This window comes from Neodiprion fabricii, chromosome 1 (genome assembly GCF_021155785.1).
Source record: "Neodiprion fabricii isolate iyNeoFabr1 chromosome 1, iyNeoFabr1.1, whole genome shotgun sequence".
NCBI classification, from domain to species: domain Eukaryota; kingdom Metazoa; phylum Arthropoda; class Insecta; order Hymenoptera; family Diprionidae; genus Neodiprion; species Neodiprion fabricii.
In genome coordinates, this window is record NC_060239.1 from 4482751 (window position 1) to 4498965 (window position 16215).

At 39.8% G+C, this 16215-nt stretch overlaps 3 protein-coding genes across 4 annotated transcripts in view; 2 read left to right on the top strand and 1 right to left on the bottom strand.

The window, feature by feature from the left end:
* LOC124187719 (ADAM 17-like protease) lies at window positions 1-3957 on the top strand. The gene is made up of 14 exons (XM_046579782.1): window positions 1-285; window positions 375-513; window positions 615-715; window positions 787-911; window positions 1003-1153; window positions 1211-1419; window positions 1494-1688; window positions 1778-1916; window positions 2012-2166; window positions 2242-2322; window positions 2384-2592; window positions 2701-2939; window positions 3064-3179; window positions 3318-3957. Exons 1-14 carry the CDS (start codon window positions 225-227, stop codon window positions 3615-3617), a joined length of 2220 nt encoding a protein of 739 aa, XP_046435738.1. The 5' UTR covers window positions 1-224; the 3' UTR covers window positions 3618-3957.
* The window catches only part of LOC124187713 (thyrotropin-releasing hormone-degrading ectoenzyme-like), a 27986-nt gene continuing 14171 nt past the window's right edge, over window positions 2401-16215 (bottom strand). The window contains exons 2-15 of the mRNA XM_046579772.1: window positions 9808-10060; window positions 9380-9712; window positions 8888-9043; window positions 8502-8810; window positions 8226-8409; window positions 7723-8142; window positions 7411-7603; window positions 7077-7330; window positions 6789-6985; window positions 6504-6671; window positions 6215-6358; window positions 5975-6056; window positions 5746-5893; window positions 2401-2611 (exon numbers count right to left, since the gene is read on the bottom strand). Coding sequence (XP_046435728.1) covers window positions 5756-5893; window positions 5975-6056; window positions 6215-6358; window positions 6504-6671; window positions 6789-6985; window positions 7077-7330; window positions 7411-7603; window positions 7723-8142; window positions 8226-8409; window positions 8502-8810; window positions 8888-9043; window positions 9380-9712; window positions 9808-9968 — 2739 coding nt within the window. The 5' untranslated portion in view covers window positions 9969-10060 and the 3' untranslated portion in view covers window positions 2401-2611; window positions 5746-5755. The remainder of the gene's footprint in view (window positions 2612-5745; window positions 5894-5974; window positions 6057-6214; window positions 6359-6503; window positions 6672-6788; window positions 6986-7076; window positions 7331-7410; window positions 7604-7722; window positions 8143-8225; window positions 8410-8501; window positions 8811-8887; window positions 9044-9379; window positions 9713-9807; window positions 10061-16215) is intronic.
* LOC124187741 lies at window positions 4212-5733 on the top strand. Of its 2 annotated transcripts, none has more exons than XM_046579817.1 (3): window positions 4212-4561; window positions 4726-4892; window positions 5059-5733. In XM_046579817.1, exons 1-3 carry the CDS (start codon window positions 4385-4387, stop codon window positions 5183-5185), a joined length of 471 nt encoding a protein of 156 aa, XP_046435773.1. In that variant the 5' UTR covers window positions 4212-4384; the 3' UTR covers window positions 5186-5733. The 2 variants fall into 2 exon arrangements, with proteins under 2 accessions (XP_046435773.1, XP_046435772.1); XM_046579816.1 differs by having other exon boundaries at window positions 4221-4561; window positions 4723-4892.

Sequence of the window (16215 nt, forward strand, 5' to 3'; positions counted from 1 at the left end):
AGGCAGCTGCCTTGATATTTTTAACCAAATCTGCTAAAAAATGGCGTAAACAATTCGTCATGGGCGTAGGACTTTTATTATCTGTGCATCAGAAACCAGAATCCAGATCAGATGACACATGTGACTGTCATTTGTGACTTTCGAATGGAATCAAAGTTGGGGTTGAATTGAATAACAATTAAAAACGCGGTGGTTATTCACCCGAGTGGTTTTGGCTCGATAACATGAAGCCGCGCGATTTATTATTGACAATTTTGTTGATACTGCACAATATCTGCAACACTTGTTAGTGATGATTTAATTAAAATTGACAACCTGTCAAATCTAGCTAAAGGATCGATCGGTATTTTTTTACAGGCTATTTTTCTTTACAGGCAGTCTTCACGACAATTTAAAATATTACGAAACGTTACACGCATCTCATTTTCAACACAAAATTGTGAAAAGAGGTGCTCAGCACAGCTATCATCCGTTCAACAAAATAAACGAAGTAGAATTCTACACTCATGGCAGGTGAGTTGACAATTGATAAGTCATTCATTTCCAATGAATGACAACTTCTCTGGTCCCAATATTTTTGCACAATGCAAAAACGTGTTTCAACTGTTTTGTAGGAATTTTCGCCTATTCCTCACCCCGAGGCGAGAGGTCATACATTCTAATTTCAAGGCATATGAGGTGAACGAAGATGGTGAAGAAACCACAGTTCACGTTGGTAAGGCATAAAGACTGTTAAATTATTTATAAATTTAATTAATCCACCGTCTTTTATGATCTGTTGTATAGACCATGAAAACTTTTATCATGGACGCGTCTTTGGAGAAGTGGATTCATATGCTCATGTACACGTTGATGATGGAATGCTGACAGCGACAATAACAGTACCAGATGATGACACTTATCACATCGAAGTAATAACACCAACTATACAGTTGTATTAAAAAAATATTCTGTGCACTGGTACTCGTCTACTAAATATCAAAAATGATCTCCCTGTTTCAGCCTTCCTGGAGACATTTACCCCACGCAGATAATCGTTCTATGATCGTCTATAAAGGATCAAATGTGAAGCTGAGCTGGGAACATTACGAGGGTGGTGAAGGACACACTCATGGGGTTCCAAAGACCTGCGGATATGTTAAGGAAGATGCAGGTTGAAACTGGATTTCTATAGATGTGGAGGAGACATAATAGAGATTTGTAATTCCAGGTGCTGATGGTACAGATGAAGAAGACGATAAAGAGCTAGAAAACGAAATCAGCACTCAAGTGGTGCACGCTTACAATAGAACGAAAAGACAAACGGATACTTATGAATATACACCCACTAAAACTCGCTGTCCTCTGCTGCTGGTTGCAGACTACAGATTTTATCAAGAAATGGGAGCCAGCAATACGAAAACAACCATCAATTACTTGGTAAACAAACAAGCTATTTTTTAATTTATAATTTTACTAATTTGAGCTGTTAGCTAATCCAGTGTCCCTTACAGATCAGCCTCATCGATAGAGTGCACAAAATATACAACGATACTTTGTGGCAGGAGCGTCAAGAGCAGGATGGATTCAAGGGAATGGGTTTTGTAATTAAAAAAATTGTTGTACATAGCGAGCCAACCCGCATGCGAGGGGGCGAGATCCATTACAACATGGTTCGCGAAAAGTGGGACGTTCGGACTCTACTTGAGGTAAAAAAACTATTTTGTTCTCGAAGCGTAATGCACGTTACCGAAGGAAAAAGAAATTTTGCTCCCAATAACTTTGAAACAATTTTCAGGTATTTAGCCGGGAATATAGTCACAAGGATTTTTGTTTGGCGCACTTATTCACCGATCTTAAATTCGAGGGAGGAATACTAGGCTTGGCATACGTTGGTTCTCCACGTAGAAATTCCGTTGGAGGAATATGCACTCCGGGTAAGAAAATACGAGTACTTTGAGAAAGATTCATCAATGCATTCGTATATTTTACTCGCATAATGATTTTACCTTGCTATTTATTTTATTGCCAGAATACTTTAAAAACGGTTACACATTGTACTTAAATTCTGGACTGAGCTCAAGCCGGAATCACTATGGTCAAAGAGTAATCACACGCGAAGCTGATCTCGTTACTGCACATGAATTTGGACATAACTGGGGATCAGAACATGATCCTGATATAACGGCAAGTCAAAATCGTTTATTTATAAATTTGTTCCTAACATAGGCCGACACTTATAAATTGTGAATCTTTACACAGGAATGTAGCCCTAGTGCCAGTCAAGGAGGTTCTTATTTGATGTATACATACAGCGTTAGTGGATATGACGTCAATAATAAGGTAATATTTCTAACTAAAATTAACAAATGGCCAAGAGAAATAATACTTACATTTTGCACAGCGCTTTTCTCCATGCAGTTTACGCTCAATCAGAAAAGTACTGCAAGCAAAGTCCGGCCGATGCTTCTCTGAACCAGAAGAATCGTTCTGTGGAAATTTGAGAGTAGAGGGCGATGAGGAGTGTGACGCAGGTCTTTTGGGTACAGAAGACAATGATTCTTGTTGCGATAAGAACTGTAAACTACGTCGTAACGAAGGCGCCGTCTGCAGGTGAGATGGGACTTCGATCCTACAAAAACACATAACTTGCTTAAAAACGATAAGACATACTGCGAGATTCAATACATCTAACATCGTTTTGTTTTTCTAATTCAACAGCGATAAGAACTCTCCGTGCTGCCAAAACTGTGCATTCATGCCAGTTGCAATAAAGTGCCGCGATGCTCAGTACGCTACATGTGAACAGGAATCAAGATGCACTGGGGCATCGAGTGAATGTCCTCGATCACCTCCAATGAATGACGGTACTGGATGCTTGGAGCGAGGTCAATGTCGTCACGGAAAGTGCATTCCGTACTGTGAAACTCAAGGACTTCAGAGTTGCATGTGTGATACAAGTAAGTTAGCCTTTATAAAAACTAATTTTCTTTCTAAAATGACCGAGTTGAAAAGCAGAGATATTCATCGTTATTATTTGAGGTCCGAGAGGTACTAACTCAGAAGTATCTGTGATTTTTCCAGTTCTAGACGCGTGCAAACGATGTTGCAGAATGAGCCTCAATGAAACTTGTTTCCCTGTTGATCCCCAAGATATTTTGCCAGATGGCACACCTTGTATTCAAGGATTTTGTAATAAGGTTTGTAGAACTGTAAAAAATATTAATATGATCGTTCATCGTATGGCAATGAATAGTATTTTAAATCAACTAGATCTTTTTTTCTACATTCCGGGATGTAACTGTTACATTTTAGTAATTGCCCAATAATTGTTACAGGGAATATGTGAGAAGACGATCCAAGACGTTGTTGAACGTTTCTGGGATATTATTGAGGACATAAACATCAACAAAGTGATGCGGTTTTTGAAGGACAACATAGTTGGTGCTGTGATAATTTGTACAGCAATAGTTTGGATACCAGCGAGCTGCGTTGTCAGTTACGTAGACAGACGTCGGATAAAGGAAGCAGAGAAAAAATGGCGTTGGAAGCACACGGACGAGCTTATTCACCCGGAGGATCAAAGACGAATAGTTCATACACAGGGTTCGTCAAGACAGAGAATACAACCTACTTAATTGAACAACATTTCCATCTAATTTGTACTTAACCCAGAATTTAGTCGTTGAATTTCCTTCTCAGAAAATTATTCTCACTTACTTGAATGTATATAATCTAAATTAATTATTGTTCAGTAATTGTTACTCTCATGTGAATGTAAAATCGTAGACTATTAATATTTTTTATAACTGTACCTCAAGATTTTAGTTACCATTTTTACATGTGTATCTTCGAATAGATTTGACTTAAGTATGAAATAGAATATATTGATTTTAGGTAAATATTTTTTACTTGACAGTATTATCGACGTGTACGTATATGCCATTTAATACGTAATTTAACAAATAAGAAAGAGTCAGGAATGTATAATATATTAATTCATGTGGTTATTTTAAAGATTTTTAATAAACGTTTCTGTAAAAGATACTATGATAGAAATTTTCATTCCGCATGGATCCATAGCGGGATAGTAAAAACATTTTATAATTTTATCTATTTTTTTCTTACTAGTTTTCGCAACCAGAATATTCTGTAAGCATACAACAAGCCTAGAATTGCGCGCGAAACCTTGACGCGTTCATAAACCAATTACTTCTGTAACTTCAGCGTCAATTATGAAATTCACGTGGTTTCCCACATAATCCAATGGAATAGCCAGGAATTCCTGTGATGCATTTGAAATACCTCTACCCTCCATAATTTGAAATTAAATTCTAACGGATCGTTCGGCAAAATCTAAAGATCCTCGAGGTTATACACGACAAAGAAATCATAAATATTAGCAATGACCGAAAACTGTTTCACCAAGTTACTAAAACACGGGCAAAAATTTGACGAAGGTGTGAAAAAACTGACCGAGACGTGGCGATATCCTCAAGGAATATTGGGAGGTTATGGCGCAGACTCGAAAGCGGCAGAAGCTTCTTTGAAGACTTTAAAAGATGATCTGTCGCAGTTTCAGGTATGTAGAATAATATTTTCTATTGATTAAAGTAATTGGGTTAAAAAAATTTTACAAAGTAACGGTAAACTTTGAAAAGAATCCAATGTCACAGTCATCAATCCGTCGTTACAATAATTTTTTTCCCATATACCTATACCTGATAAAAAAAAATCTTTCAGAAGAACATTAACAACGATGCCGAATCGAGAAAAAGTTACATGTCTGAGATGGAAACATTTTTAGAAGAGTCGCAACATGTTTATGAAGATATCGTGCAGTCATGCAACGATATGGAGACCGTCTTATCAGAGTATGGATATGAAAATCCGCAAGACGAGAGTGTCGAGCAGTATGTTTAATTATTAACATTTTACAATAATTCAGTTCAGCATGTAATAAGATCATACAGCATTTGACTTTAATATTGCGTATTACAAAAGAGTTTCAAACTGCATTTAGAAATGTTGTGATCTCGGTAAAAAGAAATTATGCTTAGTATTTGGTTCTGATTACAGGTCAGAATCGGACTCTGTTGTGGATACCAGCCTAATTCCATCTGATGTCACTGACGATCTTTTGGAAGTTGAATTTACTCCAAATATGACTTGGCGACAGAAACCGAAAACGATGGGAATGCCGTAGCATCAAATTGATTGCAGTGTGAAAATACAGATGAATTGCACTAATCCTAAATTATTTCACGTACATCAGCTGCACAGAAAACGATGAGACGATGTTGTAGAGAGTCATTGAATACAAATCTCACTTTCTTAAATAATTCTGCTAATGATCTGAACACATTTGTTTCTGTTGGCAGCTGGTGACTCTAATAGGTTGTATATATTCATAATACGAATTCAAGTTTCACGAACATCCGAATTATATTTCTATAATGTTGTGCCTTTCTATTTTTATATAAATAAACAATTTAGATTAATTCGATTAAGCGGTTCTGATGAAAATTGTTGCGCATCATTATTCGTTATGGTTGATAGGTTTAAGTACAATTTTTCATAGTTTGTTCCAGCCATTAAGACTTATGCTAACGATGTTTTATTCTATAGTATAAATACGCACAGATTTTATAAACAATTCAGTCACATATAGGCTGATATGATGTTTGAGACCAGTTTCGTTTTTTATACTATAATAAATATATAATAATGTGTATACTCAAATGAAGATTGGAAATAGAGTCGTACATTTTATTTCTCAGATTTCTTTCAAAATATCTTGGATCTGTTTCTTGTAGTTTGTAGTCCAAGCCTCGTTAATCTTTACCTGCTCAATCGCTTGTTCGAAAGCAGTGCTGGTAACGCCCAACTTTACGGAATCTTTAAAAGTCTCCAACTATAATAATGAAGAATTTATTTGCTTGGATGAAAATATTTATGCCTGTGAATAGTGGTATAAAAAATTTAAGCGGCATACCTCCTTCAGGTCAATTTCGGAATTCATGTATCTTGGTAGTGCCGTCACCATTTTTGCTACTGCTGAGAAACCGGAGCCGTAGCTAAAAATAAAAATAAGCTGCTAAATGTTGATACAGGCTCACCTAAAGACTGCCTAATTATGTCAATACTCATGATTAAGTTTTTTTACACGGCTCCGGTAACATTTCCCATGCCAAGTGTATATTCTCGCAGTAACATTTCAGCATCTTGTACTTACTACTCGTTAAGGGCAACCCAGTTTTCTCTAAGAAAACGAAAAGCGATGTCTTTGCCAATCGGATTTCCAGCGACAGAACGAAAAACCCACCAACCGTCTTGTTTCCGTACACCAGAATTTTTTGAAATTGATTTTTCCAAATAGCTAATTTTTGTCCACAGCGAAGAAAACAAAATCATACAAAATTATAATGATTGATAAAAATTTTTTGTGCCCGCAGCTCTGAGTGCAAAAATGGCAAACGTTTGAAAGTGACTTATACTTCATTTTCCTCTGAATCATATATCACCTGAGGAGGATAGCATCATCAGTTATGCATCCCAGGGCTTCCAGTAACGCTGTCTTTTCCGATCCGGAAGTCGTTTTGAGATATTGATTCCACAAAAAATTCCATTCACTCTTACCCCCGTGTTTTAATCCCGTACAATATACCCAGCTTCTCAAATTAGCCGGAACTCTATAAGAACCACATCGAAGATACGTAACTATACAATCAAAATTCCTATAAAATTTCTTTAACAGATGAAATACTTGTCAGCATTAGTCAAAGAATAATTAATCTCGGTGTATTTACGGATTTTCTTTCGCCGGTGGCATTTCAATCCAATTTTTCAAAAATTGATGCGCACGTTGTCGGCATTCTTCGTGACCGACTATGCAAGCCCATTTCATTATTTTTCCTCGCCATCGTCTCTCGCGATGTCCGTCGTTCTGCTTTTCCACCGTACCGATTGTCTCAAAGATTTTTCTCCCAAGTCGCAGCATAAATTTCTTGTTTTGTAACATCAACGAAAATTGTGAAATAAATCTATCAGCCGAACTCACATTACAGGCTGAAAAACATGTGTGATCCAAATCTTACATTATAGTCCGCGTCGTCGTGCATCTTGTCATGTATGTATTCCAGTTGGTTCAGCGCAGCATTCCAGACCAAAAAATCTGTCTCATTTTCCAATCTACTGATAAGATCAATCGCTATTTTGTACCGCAAATTACCCGCTCGAGAAGCCGCGAGCGAATCGTCGATCAGTTGTGATCTAATTACCGGCGGCAGCGTTTCAAAGGACTGTGCAAGCTGCTTCCAGTTTCTATCGTCGTAATTGACGCGATAGTAACCTGCGAATTGGTTTCCCCCTGGTGGTTATTAATCAAAAAACAAGGAGGAATAGAATGGTTTCAACTTAATGCCGCGTTACCCGTTTGACCAAGATTGAACAAAATCCACTGATCGTCAGGTACCGTGTCGTTTAATTCCAAAGTAGGATTCCAAAGCCACGCTTTGGGCATCGTATCGTTGTATCTTGGATTCGATTGGGTGGTCCAAGTCAAGGGAATCCACCAGGATTCCGTGCTATCCTGACAGCCGGCAATTGCCCAGCAGAATCGCTCCTGCATCGGGTAAGTAAAATATTCGTGTGTTCGAAATTGAACAATACTTTTGAGACCAGAAAAATATTATGCAAATGCTTAATTTTTTTGTCTCTTAACTCTGAGAAAACTGGGCTTACTTGAAACACGGTGACTGTTCCAGTCTTGTAATTCCTCTGTACTTGTAAAACAGGGTAACCCGTTTGCAAGGTCCAAGTGTCCATGACATTTTTGACAGTGATGTAAGTGACCGGATTTTCGCTCAAACGGGCCTCGTAAGTCAGAGCCTCCCAGAGAACATCCTGCTCGGCATTGCGATACGAGTAAGTTCTCAAGTACCTCTGTATTCCCATCCGAAATACTTCGGCTCCGAGGAAATGGTGCATCATGCGAATGATCGAGCAGCCTTTGATGTACGAAATAGAATCGAATATCTGGGTAATCTGGTCGGTGTGATTCAGCCCGACGGAAATTGGGTGAGAGCTTTCCAGCGCGTCGCCCACGAGTACATCGTGAAGATCCTGGATCAAGCTATCGGTCATTCTCCACGTAGGTTCCACCTTTAAACCAAACTTCCAAGATTAACAGCTCCGCGCGTTTCTCCGTCCGTTGCAGCAACTGAACAGTGAGACTCGATACTTGCATGATTAACTGCCATGTTGCCGAAGAATGTTGCAAACCCTTCTTTCAACCATAGATCAGACCACCAAGCGGGAGTGACTAAATTTCCGAACCATTGATGGGCCAGCTCGTGTCCGGCAACACTCGCAACGTTTTGCCTGGCTTCGGCAACTGCCTCCTTCTCGTTTACGAGCATAGCAGATTCCCTGGTTAAGGATCGAAAGTGTTTTTTGTCATCAATTGTAGCCAATTATATCGCATAATTGAGAAATGGGTAGACGCGTAGCGGAGACGATACCGAAATGTGATGAGACCCCAATTTTCCATGGCGTTGTAACCGAAGTCCGGCAAAGCCACTATGTCCTGCTTATCAAGCGGAAATGGGATGTTGAAGTAGCCTTCCAAGAATCGCAACATACTCGGACCAATCTTCGACATGTACTCGGTCTGATCGATCACGTCATGCCTTGACCAGAGCCGAAAAACGGGCTGGGACGAATCTTTTACTTGGACGTTATCAAAGTCTGTTACAATGAAGGCCACGAGGTACGTGGACATCGGTAAACTCGGTTGATAATGGTCCCAGACAAAATGCGGCATGTTAGGCCTGTAAATAAACGAGGACAACTAGCTCGAATGATTATGAAATTTCGTTGAAAAAGGTGGAATTCGCACAAGTCTCACATATCTTGGGTCGATTTGAGCGGCATGTTTGAAATCGACGTCATGTTCTCTCGCCTACCAAGAGATATCCTGAATCGAGCTTTGAACGAAGGCTCATCAAAGCACGGAAAGGCACGTCGAGCGTACGTTGGCGAGAACTGAGTAGTAGCTGTCCATCTGCAAGACGAGTTTCGCGTGAACAATAAACAAGGTGCGCCAAAGAAAAAAAGAGAGAAAAACTAGGTCAGCCCAACTGGAAGTGATAACATAAAGTAAAACTCGGGTGTCGCGATGATTGCACAGGTTTTTTATACCATCTCTTATTGATTTTCACTGGATGTGACCGGGGAAATACTAATACTAAAAAAATTCCATCACGTCAGGTTTTTTCTTGAACTTGTCTTTTTAGTTTCATTTAAAGTGAAACTCCCGTTTGACTCGAAATGTGTTATCCTATTATTATTGATTCTAAAAATCATATAATATATTTTTTTGCTGATCCGTGTTATGTACCTGGTTTCATTAGTTGCCGAATCGACATAGCTGCTTCTGTAAAATCCTTGCAGAACGTCGTTCAATATCCCGCTGAACCGAATGTACAGCTTATGACTTTCGCCCTTTCTCAATAGCTTATTCACCCGGATGATAACAAGCTCGGAATCATTTTTCACCGTGACATTAGTGACCGCAATATCCTTTGCCAAAGATACGATTTCCACCTGGTGAAACGTAATTTCCCGAGCATTGAGAACTATCTTGTTCGTAGTCTCCTTGAATTCCATTGTTATCCAAAGTTCCCCACTGCTGGTGAAATTTCCATCCTCCAAATGCGGGATTATCTTCAATCTGGGCGTCGGGATCGCGATCGAGAAAAGACACAACGTATAATACAACGAATTAAAAACCGCTGTCACCGCATGATTCAACCATTTCATCCCTACCTGTACTCAACTGGCGAAACGGACTTTGGCAACCTTTCCTCAACTTTGTCACCCTGATTATTTGGGGTTGATTCCGCGCTCGCGTCCGGATTTCCGGAAGATGTTGTCAGCATGTAGGCGATCAGGCCGATCGCCACACACGTAGCAACAATCGCAGTCATTCCTTTAGCGTTCAAACCGCAGCCCTTAGACGTCTGATCCTCCTCGACGCCTTCGTGGCGATCGTAAGCGAGGAACGTCACCTCGGCGATGCCTAAAAATAAGACGAACAAAAAAACTCACCTTTCTAGTTTCGACCGTTCCGCAACCGGTTATCGGTCAATGCATTTTCGTGTATTCGTCTTCACGTCATCAATACTTGTTATAACTGTACCGTTACCGAACGGAGAAAAATCCCCCTGTTTGTATTACCGTACCGTACAGGTAAACATTTTATGGTACTATAGACACCGGTAGCTAGTCCATTGATTATTCCCTCAACTTGATTAAGCGTACCGCACAGTTTAGTTAGTTATTCCAACGAAGCGGCTGGCTCAACGAACCACATTGTGACAGTAATTTCAACTACATGCTCCAGCAAATTTACCGTTGTTACGTCGCAACATTTACAGCATTGACTAGTAAATAAGCGGCCTGTTTTCGTAATTATGACGCCCGGGATTGCCTTTGAGAAGCAGAACTTGAGTTTCGAGCTTTATCAGACAAATAAAGTAGGAATTACCGCACAGGTATTTTTTTCATACACGCACCAGTGACTTTGGTAGAAGTTACATTCATTACGGTATTCCGAACCAAGGATTTTATTCTCCGTGCAAGATTTGAATGAAAACTACGATGACGATATACTTGTTCAAGCTACCAGCTCATAATGACCAATCGAATTTCAGTCATTGTGAGTCGCAGCGAATACGCTGACCCTGAGATTAATTACTGGTATGTCTGAGAAACTCCATACCCTAATCCGACGTTATTGTTACGGTTGACCAACCGCTTTATTATACTTAGACCGATAATGGTTTGGTACTAATGATCGGAAAATTGTATACATATATCTATATCAAACAGCTGTTCAGATATGACTTGCAAAGAAACGAAGAACCTGTTACAAATCGATTGACTCTTCGACTGAATTCTGTCAATCCTTGGAACAATTCACTTGATTAATGTATAGATGAAGCGAAAATTTCTAGAAATCAAACCTCGATCTCGATAAAAAAAAAAAAAAAGTGAAAGAAAGAAAAAAACCGTCGTACCTAATTCACTTGCATATTGAGTTGGAGATCGAACAATTTGTCATTAAAATGAAACAATGCGAGGGGAAGAGAACCGAAATACGACGTTGCAGGAAACAAAGCTTGTACGGATCGTCTTTAACCGAATGAAAACGGGCGCATGTTCCAACGTACCTGGGGTTCGCCTGGGGCGAGGTTCCATTTTTTCTAAACACTTTTTAATTAGTAAATATTAGAGCAAATCGATCCTCATCGCGGACTAAGAGCAACTGACTTTGTCGAGCAGACATAGGTGGTGGACCAATCTGGTCTGGCAGCATTCCGAAAAGCGATAACCAAAAATATCCACCCTCTTGTAGGTTTAAAGCTATATACATATTTCTTGAGTGGTCTTTGCAGTTTGATATTCAATATCCGTTGTGAAGCGTGACGTGTTTAAAAGCTTTCGAGCTTGTAAGAGTGTGTAAACGAAAAAGCAGACCCATATATCCGCACCGCTTCAATGAAGTCGTTATTGTTCTTATACACTCGGATCCAGGGATATACATATATACATTTTACTGATCATTCTGGCTCGGACGGTTTCGTTATAGGCAATACTTCAACCGCTGTTAACCTCATTCCCCTTATACTTATCCCGTTAAATATTGGATATCGATATTTGTCAATTAATCAATTAAACGACAAGTGGTGTCTTAGATTCGTATAATTCGGGTCAAATGAATCTGGAAGGCAAGTGATAGCAAAATTTTCACGCAAAATATAGAAGCGAAAAAGTATCGATAAGAACATCTGCATCCTGCGGTTATAAGCAGAATTTTCTCTCCGCGTAATTAACGGTTGAATAATGTTACGCACGTGTTAAACGTACCGCAATCAGTTTCTACGATTTCACGTCTGCGAAATTTTATTACGTCGCATCGATAATGACGTCACGGACGAATTACGATATCGCATTTTACACAGTCGATATGCATTGGAAATCCAAAAATGTAAACGTGGCGATTACAACGTCTACAGAAATTAATTACTATAAGGAAAACCGTTATATCAATTGACTTTGGTGGTTTTGTGTATTTTTACCGCAATACAACATCACCCCCGCCTATCCGCAACCTCAAAACGAATCATCTATAACAAAATTTATATATTTTGGTCCCGGGAGAAGTAAAGATTTTCCATTTAGTTGGCCCCCGCCTCGATACATTAATATTATAGCGGGCAATACTTGAACTTATGCGATCTCAATTAGGTCTTGGAACTTCCGTTCCCTGAAAGCAAAATGCTACTGTTTAACAGCCACGAGGGTATAGTCGTTAAAATAGTATGAAGCTGAAGCTAGCAGCTAAAGTTAGCGAACAAATCTTTCAAACGTTTTGGAAATAGAAAAAGGCATTTCAGTTGGAGATATTTAAAAAAATTTTCATTCTCGGACTTGACTAACTTATTCGGCTGCCAACTCTGGCTGCCTAGCTTCAGCCTCGTAAAATATTGCAGTAACCGATCGTTCTTCAAATACCAGCCGAGTCAGCAGCTGGATTATACATGTTCAATTAATCGTGTCTTCATCCTGAGTCGCCGTACGAGCATAATAGTCGAATCCGTATTATTCCCACAACAAAGTTGGGGTTGTCGGAGACTGCAGGTCTGATATAAACCGTGTGCCCCTGTTCGAAGGCGTCGCCTGCCTAATACTGGATGCCTGGCTTTCTCATCACACCGAGAAATTCTCACGCATCCAGGGTCCTTCTCACTTAAAAAGTCACCAACTTCTCGACCACATTACACTCCGTCATAACCACCGCACGGGGACATTACGCATTCATTAACACCCACGCTTGGATTTCTTTACGCGAGCTTTTTTTTTTTTTTTGCCATCGTAGTGCAGGTACACGGATGAAAATCTTTAACGCCTAACTTCTGCTTCTATAAACCTAATTCAAACTTGAGATGAACGGTGGTATTTCGATCATTCGTGCGGTAGGATTCTGTACGACAACGTGTCTTGAATCGCCTGCGGATCGCTTATTAATTTCTGCCTCATTTTCATTGCGGGTTTTTATGGGGGGGGGGGGATTACAGCTTGGCCGGTCTAAAATCATATCTATTTTCAGGAGTTTCTTATTTTTATTTTTTTTTTTTAAGAAAATGTAAATACTTGGAGCAATTTGAGTTTAAGGGCTTTATTATTTATAGTTTCAAGAACACTGCAGAATTTTCTCGTTGAAACTAGTAAGAAAATAGCGGTATGGCGCACACAAGTAGCGAATGACCTCGTTTTCTATCCGGCGGCGCAGATTCCTCGGTCAATTTTCACCCGATCCGCTTGAAATTTCGACACGATTCGTAAAACTTGTTTATCGATTCAAGCTCGCGGTTACATTTTCGAATTGCAGTTCAAAAATTTTTGGCTACGTGCTCAAACCCGAGAAGGTAATCTTAATTAAAAAAAAACTTTATTCGTGTGTTACAAGTTGGACAGTGAGTGATGTCGGGAGATCCGCCACCGCAAATGCTCCCGAGTTCGGAGTCCTTCGCTGCTTATATGCGTCACGCCGCCATTTTGTCCTTAATTTTAACGAAGGCAATTCCAAAATATTCTCAAAACTGTACAAATACAGCCCTCAAACTCAAACTGGTCCAAGTGTTTTCGTTTTCTTTCAAAAAAAAAACAAAAATAAAATAAAACTCTTAAAAATAGGTATGATTTTAGACCGTTCAAGCTGTACCCCCCTCCTAAATAATCGAAGGAAAAGGAACATCCGTATAAAAAGCATCGCCTCCAAAAGCCGTTTCCGGTCTCTCGCCTCAAGTTCAAAACTTACGACCGACGCTCGAACCGACAATCGGTGCAATTTTTCCCAAAGTATTTTACGGGTTCGCCTTTTTTTCGTTCGTCAGACAGCTTGGCACCAAAAAGGTTTCAAATTTCTCGATGCTTTGACGACACAATCGCCAGTGCGGCGCGTTTCCTGTCGGTACACACACACACACACACACACACGACAGAAGGAGAAATACGTTAGTTCGCACGCGTGCTATGTGACTCGAAGGTTTTGGGTTGGTTTCCTCAAGCCAAACAGGGCGAATGATTAATAGGGGTGCGCGTCGAAAGGGCAAGCCGAATAGTAACCGAGGCCTGTTTTCTTAGGTGGGCCCTCCTCTCGCCTTGGATTAACTTATGTTCTGGTTGACGTAGTAATGGCTACCGTTCAATGAAATCTAACGAGATCAGTTCCTACGCGTTACGTTGCACGCGGCAGCTACTCGGCCAATGAATGAAGTTGCATCGGGTACGTACCTGCAATGAGGCCTCATCCCCAATCAACTGAGAAAAGTTTCATTTGTTACGGTAACTAGAGAAATTCAGTAAAACAGGTGTCGTTGAAAAAAACGCCTAACCATTTTGCGCCAACAGCTAGAAAACTAATTTTCATTTTCTACCTAGAACTATATTTTTCGATTACGGTAAAAAATGAAAATAGTTAAGGACTGAGCGGTAACCGGAACTGAAAATTTCTCTTTCTATTTGCCTTCCTTGCATACTATTTTTCACGGTTAGTATGAATAATCAGCCAACTACTTCATGAGAAAATGAAAATTCTCTTTTATCATTATCGTAGACCCAGCCCCGTTTAGATATTGATTTTGCATTTATAGGTACACGTATACCGATCAACCTTATTTGCTGCGGTTTAAAGATACAAGTTGAACACGACGGCGGAGGTCTTCGTGCGGATTCCGGCTCAGCGGGATCTCCGGTCCTTAATGGACCGTGACAGACTTACACGGTCGGAAGTCCTTCTCGTTTTACAGAAAACATTCGGAGTTTTGTCTAGAGATCTGAAAACTCGCCTAGGTAATGGAAATTTCGTTTGTATTTGAATTAAATTGCCGAAATTAAGTATAACGGAAAGATAATCCCTTGAGAGGGTGTAAAATTTAATCGTGTGTTTCACCTTTTCATGAGGAATTCAAGAGAAATTTGCACCGAATAATAAAATTTGTTGTCGTTTATTTCCAAACTTCTTCTTCTTCCATTGATGGTATACAATAAGGTGGTTCCTAACAGGGTTGTTTCTTAATTTTTATGCTCCCAGGTACTTCAATGCTTACTAATTGATAAAAAAAAAATCCTTTCTCTCCCGAGGCGAGGGATCCGCGGTGTTCACTATTAGTTCCCCTTTCCGTAACCCGTTCGGCGTATTTATTGTTTCCGCGGATAAGTTTGGAGGACCAGGCCACAAACTTACATATATATATTAAAAAAACAACTACACATTACGTAGTACCCCGGTGCAAAAGCACGCTATCCGTACAACAGAAACAGGGGTCGAAACCCGAGTGAAGCCCGAGGTATAATAATAATGAGAATAACGGAATACGGGTCTTAAATTAGTGTTAAATAAATGTTTTTCGGAAAGTGAAAAGCTGAAAGTCGGCGATACGGAAGGCGCATTGCGGCTGCGGATGTATCACAGCTGGGGGATCGGTTCCGTACGAAGATAAGACGTGTATGCCGTGTCCGCGGGATGCTGCGGGATCTCATTAGCGGCTTGCGGAACGCACGGCGGGCAATCGCTCCGTTTCCATCTCGTCCCGATAGCCGACTTCCCGACGTCTCCGTTGACTCGGGATTTTTCGGCTACTAAGTAAACAGTAAATTACCGACACGAAACGCCTCCGGCTATTTTACGCAAAGTGCATTCGGTGCACGCGGCCTTTCCGTAATTGGTCTCGAAATAGTTGACGCGTCGTAGCGACGTTCAAAAAATATATCATCCAGTTTCGGCATTTCTTCGATACGATTGTAAATAAAATTCATCCTCGTAATTTCATTCGGTTGTAAACTGTTGTTTAAAAAAAATCGTGATTGATAAGAAAATAACGAGATTTAGCTCGGATTATTGGATTTTGATAATAATTTTGCAAAATTATTATCGTTTGTTTCTACGAGCTTGATGCGGCGTTTCTTCTTCCATTTATTTTTCACAAACTTTTTCCGAAGAAGAACACACCTGCTCTGCAGGCGTATCGGTATTTTTCATCGTTAACTCTGTGTACAATTCTCGAATAAGAAGAAGGTAAAGAAACGCGGTCTGCAGGGATCTGGCAATGTATAAACGTTTTTTCTTTTTTTTTTTTTTCCTCAACTTTTCTTTCAACCGAGTCTGCT

Bases quoted from the DNA above. Each gene is read 5' to 3' on its own strand.
- LOC124187719 (XM_046579782.1), top strand. From the start codon at position 225: ATGAAGCCGCGCGATTTATTATTGACAATTTTGTTGATACTGCACAAT. The intron at 514-614 runs GTGAGTTGACAA...ACTGTTTTGTAG, and splicing joins GAATTCTACACTCATGGCAG to GAATTTTCGCCTATTCCTCA. The intron at 1,154-1,210 runs GTTGAAACTGGA...TTGTAATTCCAG, and splicing joins ATATGTTAAGGAAGATGCAG to GTGCTGATGGTACAGATGAA.
- LOC124187741 (XM_046579816.1), top strand. From the start codon at position 4,385: ATGACCGAAAACTGTTTCACCAAGTTACTAAAACACGGGCAAAAATTT. The intron at 4,562-4,722 runs GTATGTAGAATA...AAAATCTTTCAG, and splicing joins ATGATCTGTCGCAGTTTCAG to AAGAACATTAACAACGATGC. The intron at 4,893-5,058 runs GTATGTTTAATT...TTCTGATTACAG, and splicing joins CAAGACGAGAGTGTCGAGCA to GTCAGAATCGGACTCTGTTG.